The sequence below is a fragment of the Oncorhynchus tshawytscha genome, linkage group LG22, assembly GCF_018296145.1.
Source record: "Oncorhynchus tshawytscha isolate Ot180627B linkage group LG22, Otsh_v2.0, whole genome shotgun sequence".
Taxonomy (NCBI): Eukaryota; Metazoa; Chordata; class Actinopteri; order Salmoniformes; family Salmonidae; genus Oncorhynchus; species Oncorhynchus tshawytscha.
The window spans coordinates 38,109,538-38,133,329 of NC_056450.1; the positions used below are offsets into that span (position 1 = coordinate 38,109,538).

The 23,792-nt window shown below is 44.5% G+C and overlaps 1 protein-coding gene and 1 long non-coding RNA gene across 2 annotated transcripts in view; both read right to left on the reverse strand.

The window, feature by feature from the left end:
* Positions 1 to 201: 201 nt before the first annotated feature.
* On the reverse strand, positions 202 to 4,390 carry LOC121840469. The gene is made up of 2 exons (XR_006079663.1): positions 3,417 to 4,390; positions 202 to 3,328 (listed from the first exon to the last, which is right to left on the reverse strand). It is a non-coding gene; the product is annotated as an uncharacterized LOC121840469 (long non-coding RNA).
* A 16,815-nt stretch (positions 4,391 to 21,205) lies between these two features.
* LOC112221351 (solute carrier organic anion transporter family member 4A1-like) overlaps positions 21,206 to 23,792 on the reverse strand; it is a 52,924-nt gene continuing 50,337 nt past the window's right edge. Inside the window, exons 9-12 of the mRNA XM_042304183.1 lie at positions 23,223 to 23,401; positions 22,559 to 22,623; positions 22,079 to 22,227; positions 21,206 to 21,900 (exon numbers count right to left, since the gene is read on the reverse strand). Of these exons, the coding sequence (XP_042160117.1) occupies positions 21,763 to 21,900; positions 22,079 to 22,227; positions 22,559 to 22,623; positions 23,223 to 23,401 (531 nt within the window). The 3' untranslated portion in view covers positions 21,206 to 21,762. The remainder of the gene's footprint in view (positions 21,901 to 22,078; positions 22,228 to 22,558; positions 22,624 to 23,222; positions 23,402 to 23,792) is intronic.

Here is a 23,792-nt window from a genome sequence, read left to right on the forward strand (position 1 = left end):
ACTGTTTTGATCTTGCTAGTGGTAAACAGGGGGGCCGGGGGTCAATTCCATTTAAATTTCAGTCGTATAAGGATGTGCACTGAAATCCCAGTTATCTTCAATGTATTTCAATGAGAACCATTTGGAATTTGGTCTACTTTCTGAGTTAACTGGAAATTAAATGGAATTGACCTCAAACCTGGTAACCAGGGGGGGGGGGTCCTTCATATACGGCTGTTGTTTTGTTAAATGGTATATTGATGCTGAAGGATTCTTAGGTATCAATCACACAGTAGACACATCATTCAGCGGTTTTGGTAAACTAGAGGGTTAACAGCATGGGTGCAATGGGGAAGGGTCAATGAATACTGTCTATAAAGGGGAAGGGTCAATGAATACTGTCTTTAAAGGGGAAGGGTCAATGAATACTGTCTTTAAAGGGGAAGGGTCAGTGAATACTGTCTTTAAAGGGGAAGGGTAGATGACTACAGTCTATAAAGGGGAAGGATCAAAGAATACTGTCTATTAAGGGGAAATGTAGATTAATACTGTCTGTAAAGGGGAAGGGTCAATTAATACTGTCTGCAAAGGGGAAGGGTCAATGAATACTGTCTGTAAAGGGGAAGGGTCAATTAATACGGTCTATTAAGGGGAAGGGTAGATTAATACTGTCTGTAAAGGGGAAGGGTCAATTAATACTGTCTGTAAAGGGGAAGGGTCAATTAATACTGTCTGTAAAGGGGAAGGGTAGATTAATACTGTCTGTAAAGGGGAAGGGTCAATTAATACTGTCTGTAAAGGGGAAGGGTCAATTAATACTGTCTGTAAAGGGGAAGGGTCAATGAATACTGTCTATAAAGGGGAAGGGTCAATGAATACTGTCTGTAAAGGGGAAGGGTCAATGAATACTGTCTGTAAAGGGGAAGGGTCAATGAATACTGTCTATTAAGGGGAAGGGTCAATGAATACTGTCTGTAAAGGGGAAGGGTCAATGAATACTGTCTGTAAAGGGGAAGGGTCAATGACTACAGTCTATAAAGGGGAAGGGTCAATGAATACTGTCTATTAAGGGGAAGGGTCAATGAATACTGTCTATTAAGGGGAAGGGTCAATGAATACTGTCTATTAAGGGGAAGGGTCAATGAATACTGACTATAAAGGGGAAGGGTCAATTAATACGGTCTATAAAGGGGAAGGGTCAATTAATACAGTCTATTAAGGGGAAGGGTAGATTAATACTGTCTGTAAAGGGGAAGGGTCAATTAATACTGTCTGTAAAAGGGAAGGGTCAATTAATACTGTCTGTAAAGGGGAAGGGTCAATTAATACTGTCTGTAAAGGGGAAGGGTCAATGAATACTGTCTTTAAAGGGGAAGGGTAGATGACTACTGTCTGTAAAGGGGAAGGGTCAATTAATGCTGTCTGTAAAGGGGAAGGGTCAATGAATACTCTATATTAAGGGGAAGGGTAGATTAATACTGTCTGTAAAGGGGAAGGGTCAATGAATACTGTCTGTAAAGGAGAAGGGTCAATTAATACTGTCTGTAAAGGGGAAGGGTCAATTAATACTGTCTGTAAAGGGGAAGGGTCAATTAATACTGTCTGTAAAGGGGAAGGGTCAATTAATACTGTCTGTAAAGGGGAAGGGTCAATTAATACTGTCTGTAAAGGGGAAGGGTCAATGAATACTGTCTTTAAAGGGGAAGGGTAGATGACTACTGTCTGTAAAGGGGAAGGGTCAATTAATACTGTCTGTAAAGGGGAAGGGTCAATGAATACTGTCTATTAAGGGGAAGGGTAGATTAATACTGTCTGTAATGGGGAAGGGTAAATGACTGCTGTCTTTCAAGGGGAAGGGTAGATGACTACTGTCTATTAAGGGGAAGGGTAGATTAATACTGTCTGTAAAGGGGAAGGGTCAATGAATACTGTCTATAAAGGGGAAGGGTAGATTAATACTGTCTGTAAAGGGGAAGGGTAAATGACTACTGTCTTTAAAGGGGAAGGGTAGATGACTACTGTCTTTAAAGGGGAAGGGTAGATGACTACTGTCTTTAAAGGGGAAGGGTATATTTGTCTGTGGAAAACCTTTAAAACTCAGTGTCTGGTCTCACAATAGTGCCACAAGTATCTATCATTTAGGAAATTGTTGCCTTTGCTTTGGGGTCAACTGTTGACCTAATGAATATTTTGTTATACAGGACATCTGTGTGTCTGGCTACTGTCAATAAGTACAGCTGAATGATGATTAAATACATTCCCTCTCAGCACTTAAAGGAAAATTACACCAAAATGCTTTTTGGAAATACAGACGTTGTGATGCATTTTGAATTACATGATGCAGCGTTTTGCAATATATAATTCAACTTGCATCATAGCGGCTGTATTTCTGTATTTGGAAAGTTATATATCTTTAAAACTTGATTGCTGACTAGCAAAACATGTTGGGATTATATCAACAATGGACTAATTAAATAAATACCAAAATATGGTTTGTGTGTAGAATTTTACTTTATTGTCACTATGGGAAACAACACACAACCATTGAGCCTGAGTTTGAAAGGTTTTCTTTCACATTGTCACAGGGTCTGCAAAATAATACTGACAGTTTTTCCCAATTGTTAACACACTAAAACTGGCCCATGAGGCACAATGACCCAAATATGTAGCCCATTTAGCAGAACCAGACACCAAATCTGCAATACTACTGGCACAGATTGAAATTATATAACAAACATTTGGCAAAACACAACACACAATTCTCTACATTTTGGCATAACCTTCACAACTAAAATCTCTTGTGTTCAAATAAAAAGCAACACTGTTCAACAAGCTAAGCTCAATTACCAATTGATCATTTTCACTCTCCACATGTTCAAACACTATTTGCATGAATGTTCAACTTTGCACTCAAACCTTTTGGTATGGACAACAAGACCACAGGTGAGTACTCCTGTGTTTGGAGAACAATGGAAGCAAACTTAGCAGGGAGAGTTGGAGATAGAGGTGAGGAATAAGGAAGACCAAGAACAAGGAGAAGAGTCTCGGCGACTGTGGTGGACCATGTGGTCAACCATGGTTTGACCTTGAGAGAGGGTGAGCAGACCATGTGGTCAACCATGGTTTGACCTTGAGAAAGGCTGAGCAGACCATGTGGTCAACCATGGCTTGACCTTGAGAGAGGGTGAGCAGACCATGTGGTCAACCATGGCTTGACCTTGAGAGAGGCTGGGCAGACCATGTGGTCAACCATGGCTTGACCTTGAGAGAGGCTGGGCAGACCATGTGGTCAACCATGGCTTGACCTTGAGAGAGGCTGGGCAGACCATGTGGTCAACCATGGTTTGACCTTGAGAAAGGCTGAGCAGACCATGTGGTCAACCATGGCTTGACCTTGAGAGAGGCTGGGCAGACCATGTGGTCAACCATGGTTTGACCTTGAGAGAGGCTGGGCAGAGAGTGCAGCCCAATCTGAGCCACTTCCCCGTAGCATCCATCATACGGACGTTCCAAAATGAGAAGAGCTTTGTACTGCAGACATTGGACCTCTGTACTACTTTTACTACTTGACAGTAGTACAACATAAAGCACAGTAAAGACTGTAGATTCCAATACATACTGTAAAGAGAAACAAAGTAAATGGTTTATGTATTACTGTATGTATGAAATTGGGAGCTGTACTACTTTGTAACATGTTTATCTTGTATACTGTATTACTGTAGTGTTTACTGGACTGTGTGCTATTTAGTTGTTATGGAACCGAAAGACGACCACCACGTACATGGTGGTAGAACACGTCTATTTACAGACAAACAGGAGGCTGTAACCCTGCCATCTTCCATAACATCAGAGTGAGTTTATCAACCACAGCCCCCATTCTTAACAAACACCATCTCCATATGAAGCACATCTACAGAGTCATATTGGAAAGGAACACACACACACACACACAGACCCCATCCTTAACAAACACCATCTCCAGATGAAGCACATCTACAGAGTCGTATTGGAAAGGAATCACCAAAGATTGAAGGATAAACAGTAGGAATACAGTATGTGCAAGTGAGTAATGTTCTGGTATTACACTCTAGAAACATTAGAGGACTCATTGATGTTGCCAGTGATCTTTACTGTACAGCAATTGTAGTATTTTCTGTCATTTTAGAGAATCATTGATTGGTCAACGTGCCATCATTAAGGTGCCTGGCCAGCACAGGGGAAATGTCACCACATGCCCAGCCATGAGCCATAATGGGGTCCTCCACCGCCATGCCGCCCTTGAACCATACAACACTGCCCATCTCCTTCATTTCCTGAACACCTTACATGACAATGTTTTTCAGCCAGAGCAGAGAGGGCCAGGTGATCCTGAGCAGAGAGACGCCAGGTGATCCTGAGCAGAGAGACACCAGGTGATCCTGAGCAGAGAGACACCAGGTGATCCTGAGCAGAGAGACACCAGGTGATCCTGAGCAGAGAGACACCAGGTCATCCTGAGCAGAGAGACACCAGGTGATCCTGAGCAGAGACACCAGGTGATCCTGAGCAGAGGGCCAGGTGATTCTGAGCAGAGACACCAGGTGATCCTGAGCAGAGAGACACCAGGTGATCCTGAGCAGAGAGACACCAGGTGATCCTGAGCAGAGAGACACCAGGTGATCCTGAGCAGAGAGACACCAGGTGATCCTGAGCAGAGAGACACCAGGTGATCCTGAACAGAGAGACACCAGGTGATCCTGAGCAGAGAGACACCAGGTGATCCTGAGCAGAGAGACACCAGGTGATCCTGAGCAGAGAGGGCCAGGTGATTCTGAGCAGAGACACCAGGTGATCCTGAGCAGAGTGTTGTAACTTTAATGTGTTACAGAGTTAATGTTTAAGTTTATTCTTTGAGCTGTATCTAAAGATATTTCTTTAGATTTATTTGCATATGTAATTGTATTGGGTTGTGTTGAATTACGCTTTTTAATCGCAAGTCCCAGAATGCCTTGCGAGAGGAATGAGAGAGAATGCGCCAATTATGTGCAGGTGCAGTGATTGTGGATGACTTTCCGATAGCATCTTACCTGCATTGCTCTGTACCAAAACAAAGTTGTTAAATGTAACGTGAACAAGTATTATTACTAAAAGAAGCTTTCGTATCAAACCCGACGTCCCGAGTCATTACTTTGAAGTTAGTTAATCTAAAATTTGGTGCCGAAACCCGGGATATGAGCTGCAACGAAGAAGTGGCTGAAATGGCTGAGGAGGAACGCCGGCATGAAGCAGAGAAAGCTTTCCTGCAGATATCCCTAGCAGAGAGAGACAGAGACGGCGTGAGATTTCTATGGCTCACTGGCCCACCAAGGGGAGAAAATGAAGAGGAGCTGCGTGTGCTGAGGATGAAGAGAGTGGTAATTTGGAGCTTCCCCAAGTCCATTTTTGCTGGCAGCTACAATCAGGAAGCACCTGAAACAATATGAAACAGAACAACCAGAAGTTGTAGAGATACTGAGAGAGTCACTCTACGTAGATGACTTCATTGCAAGTTCACGCAATGTTGAAGAGGCTTACCTTGTGACAACAACTGCAAAGCGAATGCTGTCGATTGCAGGCATGGACCTCTGCAAGTGAATGACCAATTCTCCTGAATTGAAAACAAAATGGGAGGAGAGTACGACAACTGACCGCCCGTTGACGTTACAAACACAAGGATTAGTGCTGAAGGTTTTAGGTTTAGTATGGAGGCTGGAAACGGATGACTTTGTGTTTGACCTCAGAACGCTACTGAGCTTTCTAAAGCAAAAGAAAACACAAAGAGAAGTGTTCTGCAGTCGTCTGCACATATCTTCGACCCTCTTGGTTTCTGAACCCCCTTCACCATCAGGATCAAGTGCATGTTCCAGGAAATGTGGAAGAGGGGACTCAGCTGGGACGAAGAATTACCACCTGATCTGACACGAGAATGGCAACAGTGGTGTTCAGAACTACCCCAGTTACACCAGCTCACCATACCAAGGTGGTACAGAACAGACATGCGGCCACAGAATAACCACACCCTGAAACTACACGTGTTCTGTGATGCAAGTGAAAGGGCTTACAGTGCAGTAGCTTACTTGCAAAGTGAGTCACAAGACAAGGAAACAATAAGTCTAGTCGCATCCAAGTCCAGGGTAGCCCCATTTAAGAAAATTACGCTGCCACGCCTGGAGCTCATGGGAGCTGTGATTGGAGCGAGACTAGCAAACAACTTGATGACCACACTGAAAATGGAAGAAAAACAGATCAAAATGTGGACAGACTCGATGATCGTGCTGCATTGGATTAGCCACTCAGCTCAGAAATGGAAACAGTTTGTTGTGAACAGAGTGACGGAGATCCAGTCCTTGACCAATCCAGAGTCATGGTCACATATTGAAGGGAAAACTAATCCAGCTGACCTCCCTACCAGAGGACAAATTGTTCGAAACTTGACACAGAGCGAGCTATGGTGGAATGGACCCAGAATTCTGACATCACCCAATCAGTCCGAAGAGACTGATGATAACAAGGTTCCGGATGAGGTGAATATAGAACTCAAGTCCAGTTGCCAGGTTACTGTACAACTCACAGAAAACAGCACAGACATTACTGAACCTGTGTTGGAGCTTGAAAGGTAGAGCAAACTGAAAAGAGTGTTCAGAGTCACCGCCTGGATAAAGAGATTCATTGCCAATGCTCGTACAACCATAAAGATGCAAGGTGAACTGACTGCTGACGAACTGTTCGATGCAGAAAAGTACTGGATTAAGGTAACACAACAACAGAGTTTTGGACAGGAGATCAAACTACTGACGGCAGGAAAAAGCCTAAACAATGACTGTAAAATCAGAGAACTGAAACCTTTCCTGGACGAACACAAACTACTCAGTGTAGGAAGAAGACTGCAACAGTCCAACATCACATTCAGAGAGTAGCACCCATGGGTTCTGCCCAATAAGTACAGATACTCAAATGATACAGTACCACCATGAGAAGGTGATGCATTCTGGAGCAAGTGACACTCAGCGCCCAACGTTAAACAAGGGGGAAATGAGACACAGATGGAAGTACAGGCAGAGACTTGTGACCAGTTTCTGGAACAGTTGGCGAAGAGACTACTTGCTGGATCTAAAGTCAGCACACCGCTGTGACACACCACAGCCCACCCCACTGAAAGCGGGTGATGTTGTACTCATTGGAGAAGATAACACACCCAGACAAACCTGGAAACTAGGAAAGATTGAAGAACTCTTTCCAGGCCGAGATGGCCTAGTTAGATCATGTTCAGTTCATACTTCTTCAGGGACTTTGTTGAGGAGACCTATTCAGTTGATATGCTGCCTAGAGATCTAGATGAAGACAATTGTTCATCGGGGGGGGTTGTTGTAACTTTAATGTGTTACAGAGTTAATGTTTAAGTTTATTCTTTGAGCTGTATCTAAAGATATTTCTTTAGATTTATTTGCATATGTAATTTTATTGGGTTGTGTTGAATTACGTGTTTTGACTGCAAGTCCCAGAATGCCTTGCGAGAGGAATGAGAGAGAACGCACCCAAGGCAACGCATCAAGTGCAGACAACGTAAAATACTACTTACCTCACCATGCAGTACTCCGAGAAGATAAGGTGACAACAAAACTGAGAGTGGTGTTTGATGCCCTCTTCTGCAGCACTGCATACAGCCAGCCAGAAGGAACAACAAACGTGTCTATTCTGTGACAGTGCAGACCACAAATCAGAAAACTGCCCTGACTACAATATTGCTACACGCAAAGAGAAACTAAAGAACATGGGAAGATGCTTTGTATGTTTAGGACAGAGACACATCGCAAAATTCTGTAAAGTCAAAGATGTGTCATGTGCAACATGTGGAAGCAGACATCACATTGCGGTGTGTACCAGTAAGAGGAGTGAGGTGCAACCCCCTACTGTTTCTGAAGCAGACATCACATTGCTGTGTGTACCAGTAAGAGGAGTGAGGTCCAACCCCCTACTGTTTCTGAAGCAGACATCACATTGCTGTGTGTACCAGTAAGAGGAGTGAGGTGCAACCCCCTACTGTTTCTGTAGATGCTGTTGTTTCCTCAGTTATTCCCCATTCAGTGAGGATGAAACCAGATGGACAGAACACTGTGTTGCTACATACGGCAAAGGCATGGGTAGAAGGCCCATCGGGCAGGAAGACAGCTCGTTGCTTACTAGATGGAGGCAGTCAGAGAAGCTTCATACATGAAAACCTTGTGAAGGGCTTGAAGCTACCAGTAATCAGACAAGAGGCACTCACTCTTCACACGTTTGGCTCCTCTGCCCCAGCAACGTCCCAACGTAACACAGTGAAAGTCATCTTGGAGAATGTCTGGGACAAACAGCAGAGAATAGAGATAGAGGCGATTGAAACCCCACAAGTGTGCACAGCTGTGATGAAGGTTCCTGGTGTACAGATTCAGCATGAGCTCAGTAAAAGGGGACTGCAGCTCGCAGACTTTCCAGGAGATGACAATGATCCTGAACTCTCTGTCCTGATAGGAGCAGAGTACTACTGGCAGGTAGTATCAGGCAGAGTGGAGCGACTGACGGAGACGCTAGTTGCTTTAGAGAGCACCTTTGGATGGTCGGTGCAGGGACCCGTGTCCATGTCAAGTGTCGCCGAGGCAACCTGCATGTTCATCCCACTTGTTGAAGACACACTAGTCTCCAAGCAACTGCATGCATTCTGGGAGCTTGAGTCTCTGGGTATTCTAAGCGAGAAAACACAGAACCCATAGGAAAACGAGGCTCTACAAAGGTTTGAGGAAACAACCACCTTCAAAGATGGGCGATACCATGTGGAGTTGCCATGGAAACGAGAAATGCCAGAACTCCAAGACAACTATAGAATCGCCAAGAAACGGTTTGAAGGTCTGAAGAAAAGACTGAAGAAGGATGTGACGTTGTACAGCAGATACAATGAAGTAGTAGAAGACTACTTACGACAAGAAGCAGAAAGAATGAGACTAAAGCGGGGTACCATTCGAGGCGCAACAACACGGATTTTGAATCAGATTGACGTGGAAATATCCCAGTCAAATCCGGATACCGATCACTTGAGTACATTGTTGGAATTGTTATCAGCTAAGGAGGACAGTTTGTTTGAACTCTATCGTGGAATTGAACAGTTAACGCCATTGGACAGATTGGAGGCAGAGATTGCATGCACGGAGGATTATAAAGAGCGCATTATCATGCTGAAGAGCCGTGCACAAAGAGTGAATTCGAAGAAACAGGACGTCAATCCACTACCAGCCCGGGTGAGTGACGCTAACTCAGTAAGGCTACCGAAGTTGATTATTGAGAAATTCTATGGAGATGTCAGTATGTGGCAGGAGTTTTGGAGCCAGTATGAGACTGCTATTCACAACAATGATTCACTGTGTAAAAAAGAGAAGTTTATCTATCTGAAAACATATCTCACTGGACCAGCTGCAAAAGCAGTAGCAGGACTGATGTTAACAGACAGTAACTATGATGATGCAATCGCTCTACTCAAGAGCAGATTTGGAAGGAAAGATCTTGTGATTAGTGCTCATATGTCAAAGCTGCTGAATCTCACACCTGTGAAGAAATCCTCTGATCTAAATGCATTGAGGCAGCTATATGATGAATGTGAAATTCAGATTAGGAGCTTGGAATCACTGGGTGTAGTGTCAGAATCCTATGGAAGCCTACTATTCCCAATCTTACTACAGATGATTCCAGAGGACATAGCTCTTGACTATAGTCGTCAGAGGGGAGTAGATGATGAATGGAAAGTGTCTGAGTTGATCAGTTTCCTACAGAAAGAGGTTCAGAGCAGGGAGAGAGCGCTACAAATGACAAGATCATGCAACCAACAGAAAGAGAGCAAACCACGGAACAAGTCATGCTTCTCCAATGAAATGAAACCAAAAAGACCCAACATGCCCTCTGCTGCAGCACTGCATACACAGAGAGACACCAGATGATCCTGAGCAGAGAGACACCAGGTGATCCTGAGCAGAGAGGGCCAGGTGATCCTGAGCAGAGACACCAGGTGATCCTGAGCAGAGAGGGCCAGGTGATCCTGAGCAGAGACACCAGGTGATCCTGAGCAGAGAGGGCCAGGTGATCCTGAGCAGAGACACCAGGTGATCCTGAGCAGAGAGGGCCAGGTGATCCTGAGCAGAGACACCAGGTGATCCTGAGCAGCAAATGTATGTTCTGATTTGGGACAACGTGAGTTTCCATCGGGCTGCTCAGGTCCACAACTACTTCCATAACCATCCCAGGTTTACAATTCTCCCACCACATTTCTCAACCCCATTGATGAGTTGCTTTCAGCATGGCGGTGGAAGGTGTTTGTTCACAAACCCCATGACCGTACGGCCCTTCTCCAGGCAATGGAGGTCTGTGGTGACATTCCAGCAGAGTCTTGTCAGCGGTGGATGCGTCATGCCAGAAGATATTTCCTCCGCTGTCTGGCCAAGGAGAATATCGCCTGTGATGTTGATGAAAATCTGTTGCTGGACCAAAACAACAGACATTGTTTTTTGCAATGTGGTATTTGTTTCTTGACTTATGATTTTATACAGTTTATCTATACCGTACAGTTGATCTAATATATAGTAGAGTATAGACTTATTTTTCTTCCTTTGCATATGCAAAATATATTTACTCTATTTAAGCATTTTTACTGTGTGCTTACAATATAATGTTTGACATGTATTGAGTCACACACAGACAATATACAATATAACATCTTAGTCTTTAAACTGAAATAGGTTCGGATACTGTCACCCCCCTGATCTGTTTCACCTGTCTCTGTGCTTGTCTCCTCCCCCCTCCAGGTGTCGCCCATTTTCCCCATTATCCCCTGTGTACTTAGAACTGTGTTTTCTGTTTGTCTGTTGCCAGTTCGTCTTGTTGGTCAAGCTTACTGACCTGACCCTGAACCCACCTGATCACTCTGCCTGACCCTGAACCCACCTGATCACTCTGCCTGACCCTGAACCCACCTGATCACTCTGCCTGACCCTGAACCCACCTGATCACTCTGCCTGACCCTGAACCCACCTGATCACTCTGCCTGACCCTGAACCCACCTGATCACTCTGCCTGACCCTGAACCCACCTGATCACTCTGCCTGACCCTGAACCCACCTGATCACTCTGCCTGACCCTGAACCCACCTGATCACTCTGCCTGACCCTGAACCCACCTGATCACTTTGCCTGATCCTGAACCCACCTGATCACTCTGCCTGACCCTGAACCCACCTGATCACTCTGCCTGACCCTGAACCCACCTGATCACTCTGCCTGACCCTGAACCCACCTGATCACTCTGCCTGACCCTGAACCCACCTGACCACTCTGCCTGACCCTGAACCCACCTGATCACTCTGCCTGACCCTGAACCCACCTGATCACTCTGCCTGATCCTGAACCCACCTGATCACTCTGCCTGATCCTGAACCCACCTGATCACTCTGCCTGACCCTGAACCCACCTGATCACTCTGCCTGATCCTGAACCCACCTGATCACTCTGCCTGATCCTGAACCCACCTGATCACTCTGCCTGATCCTGAACCCACCTGATCACTCTGCCTGACCCTGAACCCACCTGACCACTCTGCCTGCTGTCCTATACCTTTGCCTCCGTTGCTGTAATAAACATTGTTACTTCGACATGGTCTGCGTCTGGGTCCTACCTTTATCCCGATAGATAGTAGTGTTTTGAACATGTCACATCAGTGTGATCTCAGTTGTCACTAAGTTAGATTCATTTGATGTATGTGTGTCTCCTTTTGTATTCAGAGTTTCGCTTTGAGCAGGGAGTACATGATCTTGATCGCTGTGTTTCATTTTGCAAGACGTCTGTGGGGTTTGGGGGAAATTGGCTGTTTTTGTGTTTAGAATTTTGAGTACCTGAGATGTAGTTTCAGAGAACTTGTCTCAATAACAATTGGGAAAAACTGTAATACACGTGTGGTCGGAAAGTAATACATATCACAGGACACAGTACACGAGGACACAGTACACGAGGACACAGTACACGAGGACACACACAGTAAGCACGAAGCCGATTGAAGTTTAACGTCCAACAAAATTGGATAAGGTAAATGGATTGGTAAATCACAAAGAAGGTGATGGTTGGTACATAATACGTATTTACAGAAATGTACACAGTAATCTTGCAGTGAAAACTCAATCCATGTCAATGCAACAAAGCACCACTCTGCTGTTTAGCTTGTATGCTTCTTCATTCAACAGCAACAGTAGAGCGGAATATAACGGAGGCACGTTAAAACACAGTCACATACCGAGCCTCCTCATGCATTCGTTTCATCTCTAAACACATCCACACTTACAATAACACACACACAGTAAACCTATCGGTCTTGACTCCCCCTCAGCTCTTGAAGGCACTGTGTTGTGGTCCGTCTCCATAGCAGCAGAGCAGCATATAGTCCACGGTGTTCAGATCAAAGTCTCCTGACTGGGAGGGGGTGGGGGTGGGGGGCTTAGATGAAACCAATGAGAGGCATTGGCCAATGACTCTCACTGGCGCCTCGGCACACTTCAGCCCAACGACCTTCCTTCGCCATTAGGAGAGTGCTCCACGGTAATAACAGACTGACGTTGGACAGTAGGCCTCACAGGCTGCAGGAGAAGAGGGCTGCGGTTTGAACCGTCCTTCCATCTCCTAGACCTGGAACTATTAAAATCTAACCGAACAGCAGACTCTGTGTGACAACTTAAGATGACAAGTTGTTAATTCCTGAGTCCAAGAAAGAGAGGAAAAAAGAGAGAGGAATACAAGTATCAAATGTATAGTTTGAATGTACTGGGTAAAGTGATTTTCTTAATGTGTCATTATGGTCACACCATCCATTGTTGTTTCTGTCTGGTCAATGATATTTATGTATACAATCTCCACTCTGTCTATATATATTATAAACCTGTGGAAACGGACAAACACGATTTGAGAAAATGAATCACAATTTTTAAAGGAACTGTTTCGACTTTGTCTTAGCTAGGTCTTTTTATTTTGTCTAAATTTGCACTAAGAATGGCATATTCTTATTCATATATATGAATGTGTGTATTTCATTTGCAAGGTCCTTGCCTCTGCTGTCTGTACAGTATGATGGGTTTCCATACAGTACGTGTGAAATATCTATTGTTCCAATAAGTATGGTAATGTTTGAAATACTGTGTTAAATTCTCAGAACGTGTGTGCATTTAATCATGTCGGTGTATTTAACGTTCAGTAATGTGTCCCTGTGTGTATTTGATCATGTCGGTGTATTTAACGTTCAGTAATGTGTCCCTGTGTGTATTTGATCATGTCGGTGTATTTAACGTTCAGTAATGTGTCCCTGTGTGTATTTAATCATGTCGGTGTATTTAACGTTCAGTAATGTGTCCCTGTGTGTATTTGATCATGTCGGTGTATTTAACGTTCAGTAATGTGTCCCTGTGTGTATTTGATCATGTCGGTGTATTTAATGTCCAGTAATGTGTCCCTGTGTGTATTTGATCATGTCGGTGTATTTAACGTTCAGTAATGTGTCCCTGTGTGTATTTGCCAAGAGTCATAAATGTAATGTCTGCAAACAGACCCGACAAGAGAGCCATGACTCAACAGTATCCATGGAAACTGATCCTTTGTCCCACCATCCTATCCCCCACATAGTTTGTCTTTTACTTCCGTCTCTTCTTGCGTGACCTTGCTTAGTTCTTTAGTACCGCTTGATGAAGAACCCGGTGGCTATTAAAATGCATCAATGTGTTTGGTCCAATGGTCTCTGTGTCAGTGTTTCTGTGATTTGAGTGAGTGAGGGAAAAATCCTTGTTTCAGTCACATGAATTCAATCCCCTGGAATTGAAAAAGCTTCAATATTTGAGGCTCTGAGTGAAGTGTCAGAAGGTTAATGGAGATAGTTATAGTATATTTGTTGTTTCTGCTGGGAGAGTAAGAGGATGAGAGTGTGTGTGCGTGTGTGTGTCTGTCTGTGTGTGTGTGTGTCTGTGTGTTTGAGGAAGAGAGAGATACAGGGAGTGAGAGAAGAGATGTAATTTGCTTGGTTATGTGTGTGTACATGTGATACATGCAAGTGATTTTGAAGTGGGCAGACTTGCAATGATTTGAAATGCTACTAAAAAAAAATGAAACAAAACAAATGATAGCGTTGTTCACCTGTTGATAAAAAAAACATCTTAAGAAACATTTCAATAAAAGTCATATACGTTTCTATTTCATTTACAAAAGTACCAAAACAAAACCCATAAGACTAGATTTACAGAAGGGCTAGTGAGTGAAGAGACACAACAGTAAGACTAGGAAGGTTTAAGGTTACACACACTATCACGTGGCGGTAAAGTCCATGGTGGGATCAGGTGGGAGAACGAAGGAGAGAAGATTTGGAGGCATTTGGGTCCATCAAAAATGAATACATATAAAACATAAAAAAACATGAGGAATGTAAATTGCCAACACAAGTTCTAAAGTCTCATGTTATCAAAAAATATACTGTCAAGTGTTCTAGAACAGGGCAATTTGAGGGGGGATTGTTTGGTCAGGGAAAACTAATTCTGAATCATCAGCTACATCCTCTACTTCAGGGCTGTCCAACCCTCTTCCTGGAGATCTACTGTCCAGTAGGTTCAGTCCAACCCTTTTCCTGGAGATCTACTGTCCAGTAGGTTTTCAGTCCAACCAAGTGGTAGAGGTTAATAGTTCACTGTCTCAGGCAAAACCAATGAGTTGTGGCATTCCACAGGGGAGCGTGCTTGGGCCTCTGCTGTTTTTATTGTATATTAACGATATGAAAGATGCTTGTTCTTGCCGTCTTTTTCTTCATGAGGATGACTCTACACTTCTGGTGTCTCACAAAAGTAAAACTATGTTGGAGAGCATACTTAGCACAGAGCTTACTAGCATTAGCAAATGGCTTGGAGATAATAAGCTAACTCTGCACTTAGGGAAAACTGAAGCAATTATTTTTGGATCCAGACCTAAATTGAGTAGGTTCTCTGAAATCAGTGTGGAATTAAGGGGCGAGGTGTTGACTACTAAAATCTCTGTTAGCTACTTGGGATGTATCCTTGATGGAAGCTTGGGAGGTGTGAGCATGGCCAATGAGGTGCTAAGAAAGGTTAATGCCAGGACTACGTCTTTGGCTAGAATGTCCAAGCTGCTTGATAAGGACTCCATGAAAGTGCTAGCTACTGCCCTCATTCAATACCATTTTGACTATGCTAGTACTTCCTGGTTTGGGTGCTTATCTAAACTTATGAAGGGGAAGCTCCAGATAGCCCAGAATAAGCTGATCAGGGTAGTATTGAAGGTGAGTCCACGTATTCACATAGGCAGCAGCTGCTTTCAGGAACTAAACTAATCTTTCCTGGAGATCTACTGTCCTGTAGGTTTTCAGTCCTACCCTCTTCCTGGAGATCTACTGTCCTGTAGGTTTTCAGTCCAACCCTCTTCCTGGAGATCTACTGTCCTGTAGGTTTTCAGTCCTACCCTAATTTAGCATATCTGATTCAGCTAGTTAAGGTCTAGTTGAGCAGCTAATAAGTAGAATCGGGTGTGTTAAATTAGGGTTGGACTGAAAACCTACAGGATCTCCAGGAAGAGGGCTGAACTGAAAACCTACAGGACAGTAGATCTCCAGGAAGAGGGTTGGACTGAAAACCTACAGGATGGTAGATCTCCAGGAAGAGGGATGAACTGAAAACCTACAGGATGGTAGATCTCCAGGAAGAGGGATGAACTGAAAACCTACAGGATGGTAGATCTCCAGGAAGAGGGATAAACTGAAAACCCACAGGACAGTAGATCTTCAGGAAGAGGGTTGGACTGAAAACCCACAGGACAGTAGATCTCCAGGAAGAGGGTTGGACTGAAAACCCACAGGACGGTAGATCTCCAGGAAGAGGGATGAACTGAAAACCCACAGGACGGTAGATCTCCAGGAAGAGGGTTGGACTGAAAACCCACAGGACAGTAGATCTCCAGGAAGAGGGATGAACTGAATACCTACAGGACAGTAGATCTCCAGGAAGAGGGTTGGACTGAAAACCCACAGGACAGTAGATCTCCAAGAAGAGTGTTAGACTGAAAACCTACAGGACAGTAGATCTCCAGGAAGAGGGATGAACTGAAAACCTACAGGACAGTAGATCTCCAGGAAGAGGGTTGGACTGAAAACCTACAGGATGGTAGATCTCCAGGAAGAGGGTTGGGCAGCCCTGCTCTACTGCATATACAAAGATGTCTGGGACAATACCAAACCATGTGAAAACAATCCAATTAAATGAATACATGAACAAAAGTGCTGTTCATTTCTATCATAAATTATCTGGAAAAATAAGATCCCACAGGACAGTGGATGAACTGAAAACCTACAGGACAGTAGATATCCAGGAAGAGGGATGAACTGAAAACCTACAGGACAGTAGATCTCCAGGAAGAGGGTTGGACTGAAAACCCACAGGACGGTAGATCTCCAGGAAGAGGGATGAACTGAAAACCTACAGGACAGTAGATCTCCAGGAAGAGGGATAGACTGAAAACCCACAGGACAGTAGATCTCCAGGAAGAGGGTTAGACTGAAAACCCACAGGATGGTAGATCTCCAGGAAGAGGGTTGGACTGAAAACCCACAGGATGGTAGATCTCCAGGAAGAGGGTTGGACTGAAAACCTACAGGATGGTAGATCTCCAGGAAGAGGGTTGGGCAGCCCTGCTCTACTGCATATACAAAGATGTCTGGGACAATACCAAACCATGTGAAAACAATCCAATTAAATGAATACATGAACAAAAGTGCTGTTCATTTCTATCATAAATTATCTGGAAAAATAAGATCCCAAAACAGAAAACGGATTGGGGCAATGATATTTGGCACACTTGGAGGTTTGGAGAAGAGGCCTGTTGTCTTATCTTTATACTACAACTCATTTATTTTGTGCATTGTCCCTAGCTGTTAATTACAACCAGCATACACTGCCAGCATAACTCTTGTATAATTGTCTAAATTCATCATTGCTGATTAGGTCTTAAAGTGCAGTTATGTGTCTTGATATCGCTTTATGATATCTGACTAGTTGAAGGACACGTGAACAGGATGATATCACACCATGGATCTGTCTAGTCCAGGAGTGGACAACTCCAGTCCTCGAGGGCCTGATTGGTGTCACAATTATGCCCCAGCCCCAAGAAGTGTGACACCAATCAGGCCCTGGAGGACTGGAGATGTCCACCCCTGGACTAGTTAAAGGACACGTGGACAGGATGATATCACATCATTGATCTATCTAGTTGAAGGACACAGACAGGATGAAATCACACCATCATCCTCACAGCCTCTCTTGAGCTCAGTGATCTGTTAAATGGCATCCTGCATACAGGCCTTTCACTGTCGTTTTATAGCGGCTGTCATTAACAGGTGTGTGCTCTTCCATTTGTTAACGTACATGAGTGTTATTTTTCTCACTAGGTACAGGTATAATAACAGTAAGTACCTTTAAATACTTGTGGTCTATAGTTTATATTATGATATGAAAATTATGTGCTGTAACTGTGTTAGTGCAAGACAACAGGGTTGTTTTATGAGTGTTAAACACCTCTTTCTTTCATCCCTCAATATAAGGAATGCTTCATACTGATTGTATGACATTCACTATAGATACTGCTCCATGTCCCATACTATAGATAATTTTCCATACTATAGATACATGTCCCATGTCCCATACTATAAATATATGTCCCATACTATAGATACTGTCCCATACTATACTGTCCCATACTATAGATACTGTCCCATGTCCCATACTATAAATACATGTCCCATACTATAGATACATTGCCCATGGCCCATACTATAAATATATGTCCCATACTATAGATACTGTCCCATACTATAGATACTGTCCCATGTCCCATACTATAAATATATGTCCCATACTATAGAGACTGTCCCATACTATACTGTCCCATACTATAGATACTGTCCCATGTCCCATACTATAAATACATATCCCATACTATAGATACATGTCCCATGTCCCATACTATAAATATATGTCCCATACTATAGATACTGTCCCATACTATAGATACTGTCCCATACTATAGATACTGTCCCATGTCCCATACTATAAATATATGTCCCATACTATAGATAATGCCCCATACTATAGATACTGTCCCATGTCCCATACTATAGATATTGTCCCATACTATAGATACTGTCCCATACTATAAATACTGTCCCATACTATAAATACTGCCCATGTCCCATACTATAGATACTGTCCCATACTATAGATAATGCCCCATACTATAGACACTGTCCCATGTCCCATACTATAGATACTGTCCCATACTATAAATACTGTCCCATACTATCGATACTGTCCCATGTCCCATACTATAAATACTGTCCCATACTATAGATACTGTCCCATGTCCCATACTATAAATACTGTCCCATACTATAAATACTGTCCCATACTATAAATACTGTCCCATGTCCCATACTATAGATACTGTCCCATACTATAGATAATGCCCCATACTATAGATACTGTCCCATGTCCCATACTATAGATATTGTCCCATACTATAAATACTGTCCCATACTATAGATACTGTCCCATACTATAGATACTGTCCCATGTCCCATACTATAAATACTGTCCCATACTATAGATACTGTCCCATGTCCCATACTATAAATACTGTCCCATACTATAGATACTGTCCCATGTCCCATACTATAAATACTGTCCCATACTATAGATACTGTCTCATGTCCCATACTATAAATACTGTCCCATACTATAGATACTGTCCCATACTATAGATACTGTCCCATGTCCCATACTATAGATACTGTCCCATGTCCCATACTATAGATACTGTCCCATACTATAGATACTGTCTCATGCGAGCAGGCCTTTCTAATCGACCTGGCCCAGGTATCCTGGAAGGATATTGACCTCATCCCGTCAGTCGAGGATGCCTGGTTATTCTTTAAAAGTAACTTCCTCACCATTTTAGATAAGCATGCTCCGTTCAAAAAATGCAGAACTAAGAACAGATACAGCCCTTGGTTCACTCCAGACCTGACTGCCCTCGACCAGCACAAAAACATCCTGTGGCGAACTGCAATAGCATCGAATAGTCCCCGCGATATGCAACTGTTCAGGGAAGTCAGGAACCAATACACGCAGTCAGTCAGGAAAGCAAAGGCCAGCTTCTCCAGGCAGAAATTTGCATCCTGTAGCTCCAACTCCAAAAAGTTCTGGGACACTGTAAAGTCCATGGAGAACAAGAGCACCTCCTCCCAGCTGCCCACTGCAATGAGGCTAGGTAACACGGTCACCACCGATAAATCCATGATTATCGAAAACTTCAACAAGCATTTTTCAACGGCTGGCCATGCCTTCCTCCTGGCTACTCCAACCTCGGGCCAACAGCTCCACCCCCCCGCAGCTACTCGCCCAAGCCTCTCCAGCTTCTCCTTTACCCAAATCCAGATAACAGATGTTCTGAAGGAGCTGCAAAACCTGGACCCGTACAAATCAGCTGGGCTTGACAATCTGGACCCTCTATTTCTGAAACTATCTGCCGCCATTGTCGCAACCCCTATAACCAGCCTGTTCAACCTCTCTTTCATAACGTCTGAGATCCCCAAGAATTGGAAAGCTGCCGCAGTCATCCCCCTCTTCAAAGGGAAGACACCCTGGACCCAAATTGTTACAGACCTATATCCATCCTGCCCTGCCTATCTAAGGTCTTTGAAAGCCAAGTCAACAAACAGGTCACTGACCATCTCGATTCAGTGTGTCAAATCGGAGGGCAGACGACACCATTCTGTATACTTCTGGCCCTTCCTTGGACACTGTGCTATCTAACCTCCAAACGAGCTTCAATGCCATACAACACTCCTTCCGTGGCCTCCAACTGCTCTTAAACGCTAGTAAAACCAAATGCATGCTTTTCAACCGTTCGCTGCCTGCAACCGCACGCCTGACTAGCATCACCACCCTGGATGGTTCCGACCTAGAATATGTGGACATCTATAAGTACCTAGGTGTCTGGCTAGACTGTAAACTCTCCTTCCAGACTCATATCAAACATCTCCAATCTAAAACCAAATCTAGAGACGGCTTTCTATTCCGCAACAAAGCCTCCTTCACTCACGCCGCCAAACTTACCCTAGTAAAACTGACTATCCTACCGATCCTCGACTTCGGCGATGTCATCTACAAAATATCTTCCAATACTCTACTCAGCAAACTGGATTCAGTTTATCACAGTGCCATCCGTTTTGTCACTAAAGCACCTTATACCACCCACCACTGCGACCTGTATGCTCTAGTCGGCTGGCCCTCGCTACATATTCGTCGCCAGACCCACTGGCTCCAGGTCATCTACAAGTCCATGCTAGGTAAAGCTCTGCCTTATCTCAGTTCACTGGTCACGATGGCAACACCCATCCGTAGCACGTGCTCCAGCAGGTGTATCTCACTGATCATCCCTAAAGCCAACACCTCATTCGGCCGCCTTTCCTTCCAGTTCTCTGCTGCCTGTGACTGGAACGAATTGCAAAAATCGTTGAAGTTGGAGACTTTTATCTCCCTCACCAACTTTAAACATCTGCTATCTGAGCAACTAACCGATCGCTGCAGCTGTACATAGTCCATCGGTAAATAGCCCACCCAATTTACCTACCTCATCCCCATACTGTTTATATTTATTTACTTTTCTGCTCTTTTGCACACCAGTATCTCTACCTGTACATGACCATCTGATCATGTATCACTCCAGTGTTAATCTGCTAAATTGTAATTATTTGTCTACCTCCTCATGCCTTTTGCATACATTGTATATAGACTATTTTTTTCTACTGTGTTATTGACTTGTTAATTGTTTACTCCATGTGGAACTCTGTGTTGTTGTCTGTTCACACTGCTATGCTTTATCTTAGCCAGGTCGCAGTTGTAAATGAGAACTTGTTCTCAACTAGCCTACCTGGTTAAATAAAGGTGTTCTCAACTAGCCTACCTGGTTAAATAAAGGTGTTCTCAACTAGCCTACCTGGTTAAATAAAGGTGTTCTCAACTAGCCTACCTGGTTAAATAAAGGTGGATTTTTTTTTTATACAAAATAAAAAATGTCCCATATCATACTCATTTAAAGCTTCTTTTCAATCCGTTTTGTAGAAGTTTATTGTTACAGCGTGATTTAAATTTAAAGGCACTGTTCCCGTGTTAGCGGAGACTGCGTTCACGGTAAACTCTGTGATATGTCGTCTCAGTGGGAAATGACCTTTACGTTTCTATCGTCTGTAACGTTTCCATGATCCACATTCCCTTCGTCTTTTCAGTGGTTTATATCCCAAAAGCCATCAGGAGACTTTCCTACTTCTCAGAATAACCTCTGACCCTATCTGTGACCCTGGTCTCAGTCTTTCATCACATCACACAAACCCCAAGTTCAGTGGGCTGGCAGGGAGGTGATGGAGGGCAATCCCATGGGATGAAGTTGGGCTCAGTGGGTGGATCAGATATGACTTGCCCTGGGGTGATGTGTCTGTGCGATGGGAGTGGCCATGAGACGGGTGCGGGCTGGCAGCGATTGAGGATGCAGTGGCACGACACACACACACACACACGCACACACGCGCGCGGTGAGATGTGGGTGGGGTCTGAAGTCATCATAACCTGGCGTGTACATTGGTGATGATTTTTGGTGGAAGGTCAAGGGATCAAGGGATGGAGAGGTCCCCCGTCTCTCCCCTGCTATCCCCTGCCCCGTGGTCGGTGCTCTCACAGCTGCTCTGGGGCGACTCTGGAGGGGGCTTGTACAGAACACTGGCCAGCAGGAAGAACATCATGCCGAGAACCTGACGGAGGGAGGGATGGATGAAGAGAGAGAGAGAATAAGACATGCACTATGGTTAGAGGGAGAATATAATTCTCTCTCAGTTAAACAAACATTTGATATGGTCGTGAGAATGAAGAAAGTCCTTGAACACAATCCTATAACAGAATGAAATAACAGACCTGTAGGCCTTGAGTTACCTTGTAGATGATGCCAGCGATGAGTGTAAAGCGGCTCATGGCAGAGTTCTGGTAGAGGTAGCAGGAGCCCTGCTCTCCACACTGGTCCTGCCACAGCAGGCATGAGATGTCGATCACTGAGCCAAATGCTATCGGGCCTGGAATCCCACCTTCAGGAACAACATCACATTATTTACTTTTTATTTGATTTGAAATTTAAACTGTATTTAACTAGGCAAGTCAGTTAAAGAACAAATTCTTATTTACAACGCCGTCCTAAACCGGCCAACGCTGAGCCAATTGTGCGCCGTCCTATGGGACTCCCAATCACGGCTGGTTGTGATACAGCCTGGATTCAAACCAGGGTTTGTATTGACGCCTCTAACACTGAGATGCAGTTTCCTAGACCTCTTGCGCCACCGGGAGCTTGATGTCGGGAATCTCAAGCTACAAGGTCACATTTATCAAATCAAAGCAAATTCAACAAGAGAAATGAAATACCTAGACTTCTCACCACGATCCACTGGATTCCCAATCCAAAGGACCTCTGGCTGTCTGGGACACACCTGTAGGGGTCGACAGAGAGCACTTTAGATTCACAGTTCACACACTGAGGATACTATCAGACTGTTATAACAGAAATATACCACAGTTCACACATTCTCTTTTGTCTGTCTGCTCCGTACCCACCTAAGAGTAGCAGTGAGGGTTAGGGTATGTACCCACCTGAGAGTAGCAGTGAGGGTTAGGGTATGTACCCACCTGAGAGTAGCAGTGAGGGTTAGGGTATGTACCCACCAGAGGGTAGCAGTGAGGGTTAGGGTATGTACCCACCTGAGAGTAGCAGTGAGGGTTAGGGTATGTACCCACCAGAAGGTAGCAGTGAGGGTTAGGGTATGTACCCACCTGAGGGTAGCAGTGAGGGTTTAGGGTATGTACCCACCTGAGGGTAGCAGTGAGGGTTAGGGTCTGTACCCACCTGAGGGTAGCAGTGAGGGTTAGGGTATGTACCTACCTGAGGGTAGCAGTGAGGGTTAGGGTATGTACCTACCTGAGGGTAGCAGTGAGGGTTAGGGTGTGTACCCACCTGAGGGTAGCAGTGAGGGTTAGGGTATGTACCCACCTGAGGGTAGCAGTGAGATTTAGAGTTAGGGTCTGTACCCACCTGAGGGTAGCAGTGAGGGCGGGGATACTACACAGGAAGGTAAAGAAGATGATGATGAAGAGGAAGGTGAGGAAGGCTGGCATGTGACTACAGGAGCTGGTGCACTTCCCATCCAGAGCCAGACCCTCCTGCCCCGACGTGACGTTCCCCCCCACCACACAGCTGCAGCCCGAGTACACCTGACCAGGGGCACCAGACAGAAGGGACAGTCAGACAGAGTCAACATACACAGCTGTAGCCTGAGTACACCTGACCAGGGGCACCAGACAGAAGGGACAGTCAGACAGAAGGGACAGTCAGACAGAAGGGACAGTCAGACAAAATGGACAGTCAGACAAAATGGACAGTCAGACAAAATAGACAGTCAGACAGATGGACAGTAGGGGAGAGAGAAGGGACAGTCAGACAGAAGGGACAGTCAGTCAGAATGGACAGTCAGACAGAAGGACAGTAGGGGAGAAAGAAGGGACAGTCAGACAGAAGGGACAGTAGGGGAGAGAGACGGGTCAGTCAGACAGAAGGGACAGTCAGACAGAAGGGACAGTAGGGGATAGAGAAGGGACAATCAGA